At 41.6% G+C, this 5,683-nt stretch overlaps 1 protein-coding gene across 2 annotated transcripts; it reads right to left on the bottom strand.

The window, feature by feature from the left end:
• Positions 1–1,807: 1,807 nt before the first annotated feature.
• On the bottom strand, positions 1,808–4,930 carry LOC148032122 (F-box only protein 6-like). Of its 2 annotated transcripts, XM_087682749.1 has the most exons (5): positions 4,549–4,930; positions 4,389–4,453; positions 4,039–4,305; positions 3,922–3,977; positions 1,808–3,815 (listed from the first exon to the last, which is right to left on the bottom strand). In XM_087682749.1, exon 5 carries the CDS (start codon positions 3,715–3,717, stop codon positions 2,269–2,271), a length of 1,449 nt encoding a protein of 482 aa, XP_087538875.1. In that variant the 5' UTR covers positions 3,718–3,815; positions 3,922–3,977; positions 4,039–4,305; positions 4,389–4,453; positions 4,549–4,930; the 3' UTR covers positions 1,808–2,268. The 2 variants fall into 2 exon arrangements, with proteins under 2 accessions (XP_087538875.1, XP_087538874.1); XM_087682748.1 differs by having other exon boundaries at positions 1,808–4,305.
• Between the last annotated feature and the right edge of the window lie 753 nt (positions 4,931–5,683).

The following is a 5,683-nucleotide window of genomic DNA, read 5'->3' as shown; positions in this document are numbered from 1 at the left end:
TCAATCACTCTTTCAAGGTCATGATACACCAACTTCTCTTGAAAACAATTACCTCAATACTGCAAGTAAAACTTATTTCAAATGCTAGGAGACTATTGACGAAATGACCATGACCATAGGCAACTTCTAACTTGACAAATATCAATGGGAAAAAAGGGGATCAAATTACTTATTTAACAAAAGGTAGTAAGTTCTATAATGAAATGAAACACAAGTTTCCTACAAAATGGTTTCTCAATATACTTGTTACATGTAAGGAGGATATATGACAACTTCTTGCAATATCATTGTCTCTAGCATTATGTCCTAAGATCTTGCTACAAGTTTGAGACTATTGTATGGGGCAAGAAGGATGGGTGTCTAAGTAAAGGGGCAAGCATGTTTCAATTGAGATCATCCCATGATGGAACACTTGGTTCACAAAAGGGTAACAAATTGGCTAAGGATGTGAAAAATGTTTTACTTGTTGTTACTTTGCCAAAGCTCTCAAAAAGCACATAACAAGTGTGGCTCACTTATAAGGCAAAGGGCTTGGAGATCTCTCATTGTTTCCATGCTTGTAAGAAGCACAAGGTATAAAGTAGGGCCACTCTTATTTGACATTTGATAAGAGCTAGAACATAGTTGACTCACAAGGGTAGAGATGGACCAAAGTTGGCAAGTTATGTGGTCAACATCTTGCTTTCAAAATTTGAGAGGGTCTAGGACAAGTGAAGAAATCACCACCTTAGGAATGAATTCACCTTGAATTCATCTCAAACCACAACTGAAAACTAAGGAGTGCACAAAGAGTGGTTGAAGGCATGCAAGTCCTACATAAGACCTTACTCATGTGAAAATGCATTTGGAAATGCTTCCTTCTTCACTTTGGATTTACATCTCAATCTTGATATGAACTAAGTGCTAGAATAAGTTGGGATGTTGCCATTAGAGTGAGTCTTTGTGGAAAACCTTTGAGTTCCATGCACACCATAAAACAAAAACATTAAAATGAATGAGTCAACTAGCCACTCTATCAAGATGTAAGCAACTCTATACATTTTGGTTAAGACAAACTAATCCTACAATACAAACTTATAAAAGCAAGGGACTAAATTTATGCACCTACTTGCTAATGGAATAAGCAAGATGCTAAATGCATACACTTGCATGCTCTTTCCAATCTCCCTTCTTGATATTATCATTTGGAGGTGGGGACCTCATTTCTTGGGCAGCTAGATTATAGGTTTTCATGATATGCATCTAGTATTTTCAGGCTTCTACAAATACAACCATTAAGAACTTAGAGACCATGTCTAAACATGGTGCAAAAATTAACAAGAGATATTAGTGTTTAACATACATGTCAAAGACATGGAGATATGCAATTATTTTGTTTGTTGTCATATGGACTTGAAGGCCTTGCTAGGAATTAAATCAAATTTATTTTAAGTGTGAATTGTATCATATATATGGAATGAGTTATGCTAGAGGCAATTATAATTATCAACACAAACATCTAGCATTGCTTGTGATGTCAAACATAGATTTTATTTTTTTTAAATGTGGTGCCTTTTGGCATTTTTGAATCTTTTATTTGACGAACACACCCATCTCTGCTCAAGTGTCCACGAAGTACCCGTGACACTGCCCCAGTTAAGAATCAAGCTCATGATCGCATTCAACACACCCAATATTCGGGTGAACATAGAATCATATTAACACGGTGGTGAAAGTGACATATTTCAAATGTTGGCCCTTCCAAAGGGCAATTCATCCATACGTTTATATGGAATGAAAGTCATTTATGAAACCCAATCTGAACTTTTAGCATGACTTTTGATGCCCTCAAAGCACGGGATCATATTGACATGGTGTCAAATCCCACATACTTCAAGTGTGAGGATTGTCAACATTGGTCCTTAAAAACCACGTAAGAATCTTTGAAACTTCCCAAATACATCAAACTTGAATGTCTTCAAAACATAGAATCATATTAGCATGGTGTCAAAAGCCACAATGCCACATCTTTCAAATGCTAGTATTGTCAACATTGCTCGCAACATTGACCCTTTCAAGCCACCACTAGCAAGAAATGTTGGAACTTTCCACATACAGCAAACTCATGGACCCATGTCTAGAGGTATGTACAACTTATGGGGTGAGATTAGAAGGCTCAACCGTATCTTCGAAACTACATGGAAGTAAATGGCAACATTTGAAAGGTTATATATATATACTAAAACAATGGCTTCAACCTTGAGAACTTGGGCTAAAACTAAATTTGCTTCAAATGTCATCTTGAAGGTTGGGTTCTACAACACACACTACATGGAAATTCGCCCACGTCTTGTCACCAAGAGGATGTGGTGACCAATCCCAAGTATTGCAGGAAGGATTATAGATGAGTAGCCAAGGGTAGAAGCAATCCCAAGGGGAGAGAGAGAACCGAATAACCCCAGTCATGCACACATAGTTTTGATGGCAAACAAGGGATGAATCATTGAGGCGATGCAAAACGCCACGAGGTCCTCTCAAGAAGCGAGGTGGTGTTCTAGAGAGTTCAATCCATGTGGATCCATTCTCCTCTAACGAGGGGTGATGACATCGATGTAGATGATGAGACAAAGCATTTGGAAAGTAAAGATGGGAGTTACCCTCAGAAGCTCGTCGTGGTGCATGTAGACGGTTGTGAGATGGGCGGCGGCGGTCTTGCCAATCTCCTGCATAAGCTCCCCGAGAGGAGGAAGTTATTGTATGAGGACATCTCGATGTTTGCATAGGCTCCCCATCCTCCCATTTGTTATGCCGTTGCCTATCTTCTTGTCTTGAGCTGCAGTTTTGACTCGCATCCCGCCCATACACATCAGGACAGCAGTGTGACTCAAGACCTGCACCATCTTGCTGCTTCTGTTGCTTTTGCAGTTCCCAGACCCCAAAGCCTTGCACCGAAGCATGGCGTCCTCCCTCAGCCATAGCCAACACTGCAGCCAGCCTCACTGCCCCACCTTCTGCTTTGATTACTGATGGGCACTTGAGCCCAAAGGGATGATCAGCTGTGGGGAGCTTAGTTTCCACCCACATCTCTCTCTCCATGTCATACCAGTAAAACTTCTCCTTGGAGCTGTTTCTGTACCCTTCTAAGCGAGGCTTCATACCAACAGCATCTGGGGGCCTGCCACCATCTTTCCAGAACCCTTTTCTTGAATCAAAAACTCTCACATCGCGCAATCCTGCATTACAAACTGCCACCTTGTAATAGAGGCTGCCCCTCTTTCTCCACAAAGCCAAGTCCAAAGCAGGCTTGGACCAAAGACCTGGATAAGGAGGGCTGGGAAGCAGTCTGAAAGCACGTGTTAGGGGGTTGAAGACAAGGATGCTTTTGGGTCCACGCCTGGGGCGTCCGGCCACGCAGCAGACGAGCCCCCCTGAGCTTTTGCATGTGGAGAAATCGCATTCCAAGTCCTTGAGAAAAGGCAGAGGGGGCAGTAGCCATTTTTCCATAGACCTGTCACATAGGTAGAGCTTCTGGTTAGGTGGACTCGCTCTTCTGATAACAATCAACCAGGGCTGAGGGGCAGTGCTCCGCCATTGCAGCTTGGCAAAAGCATGGGAGGTGATCAGGGAATTCCAAGCTTTACAAACCAATCTCAGTTGCAACAAACGGGTGACACAGTCGACCCTTGCAAGCACCTCCTCTCTCAACTCAGGTGGGAGTTTGTGATAAGGTGATTCCATACCCCTTCAGTGTTGATCGATTATATCTCAAGCATCAATCCATAATCATCTATTGTGCCCTCTTGTAAAAAGTACGGCCTGTGTTCGCTCTTGCAACCCTGGGAACAATCGGAATTCCGAATTTTCACATTTGTGATGGATTCACAAACAAACCGATGCGTGCACGATCTTGCGAATTGGCATCTATGGAACTCATGCCGTTACCATATCTTCAGTAGTACTTCTGGAGGACTGATCTTCCTAATTGTTGTGTGCTGGGCCTGGAACATACAAAGCAATTGCACTTCTTGGATAAAACCTGTAATTGAAACTGACAATTACCTTCCATGATCTTCAACACATCCCACTTGGAACATCCCAACAATGCTGGATCCCGACGGGATCACAAACCTAACCGACACACCTTTTTCTTGCAGATCAGGTCTAATCTCCACCTGCTACCATTAATATTTCCATAATATGTACCCGGTTGCTAATTGGTCACACCCTTTCTCTGTTCAACCCACACAAGGAAAGCCTCATTCTGATTATATATAGATGCTTCCCTTCTCGATCCATTGCAGGTATACAGCTTTGCAGGTTTTCAATCTGTAATTCACCAGGAAGTAAGCACAAACATCATTGAAGCCTTAAAAACCTCTGAAATAATCCGTGAATCCTAATCGAATTACCTTGTTTAATTAGACAGAAACCCTTTTCTGCACGCTCTGATGCTCAACCCTTCCACATTTGGAATCTGAAAGAATACAAATGCATTTTCATCAGGTGTCCATACAGATAGCTTCATCAAAGCTGTATCATTAATTAGATTAGCTTTATGATTAAGTAGACCTTGCTGCAGCCATGCCTGAAACACACAACATAAACGATCACATAATTCTATGCCACACAACTGTGTCTTAAATCTGCGCATAATGCATTTCTGTGCCGCACACGGATGGGAATTGCATCTGGATTGTTGTAATTGCATCTCCTGTCTCTCTGCATGATGCCCAAATCAACTAAGGTTTCCAAAATAAACAGAAGTGGTCCAGCTACTTTGATGCAAGGCAAGAGGATGTGTGGGAGAGACAAGTCAGGATTCGAGTGAAGGCTTGGATTGCCTTAAGTGATGCTGATCTTACTGTTGTCGATCCTCGTGAAGCAAAGGCTGTGATTGCTTAAATTCTTATGTCTAGTGTTGTTTGATTCTCACGAAGCAAAGGCTTTGATTGCTTTGATTGTCGGATTTATTGTTTGTTGATCTTGTGATGATGGAAGTTCGACTCTTACAAGCAACCCTGTTCGCTTGTAGCTTTCACAAATATGGGTTGGGGAGGGTAGGCCACCCATCTCGTCCTTTGAGATGCTACCACCCTTTTCTATTGTTACTTCCAAGTTCTTCTCTCAATCAACACAACCCTCCTTGTCTTTTACTTCATGCACCTTCTTCATCTCACTTGTTCCATTACATTCACATGTCAATTGGAGCCTTTGTCCTACATGGTTCTTCCTCCAACATAACAAGGAGCACTGCCCTTTTGTACCATGTCAAATGCCCCAAAACAAACTTTGACATGAATCATAATGACAAAGCTCAAAACCTTTGTCAAAAGTTCAAGTGCAAAGTTTCGACATGAATCAACATAGGAACACCCTCATTTGGTGCTAAAGCTTATATGGCAACATAGGAATACAAAGTTCAAACAAATCCATGTTTTTAGAGCTTCGGTGCTAAAGCTTACATGGCAACACAAGGATACCTTTGCGAGCCCTTAGATGTTATTCCTAGGCTTAAGAATGATGCTATTGTGCTTTTTCGAAAGATGAAATTTGATGCTCATGTCTTCAAGCTTATGTATACAAGGCTTTCTAAAGCATGTCCTCGGGTTTTGGCATGACACATCCATGTGTGTAGCTTTACTTTACTCTTTATACAATGACTACATTACAAAGGAAAAGTTCAATGTACCAAAGAAGAGTAGCA

Source organism: Lygodium microphyllum, chromosome 8 (genome assembly GCF_053477565.2).
Source record: "Lygodium microphyllum isolate KBCC chromosome 8, Lygodium_microphyllum_v1.1.10, whole genome shotgun sequence".
Taxonomy (NCBI): domain Eukaryota; kingdom Viridiplantae; phylum Streptophyta; class Polypodiopsida; order Schizaeales; family Lygodiaceae; genus Lygodium; species Lygodium microphyllum.
This window is presented reverse-complemented; position numbering and strand designations above follow the sequence as displayed.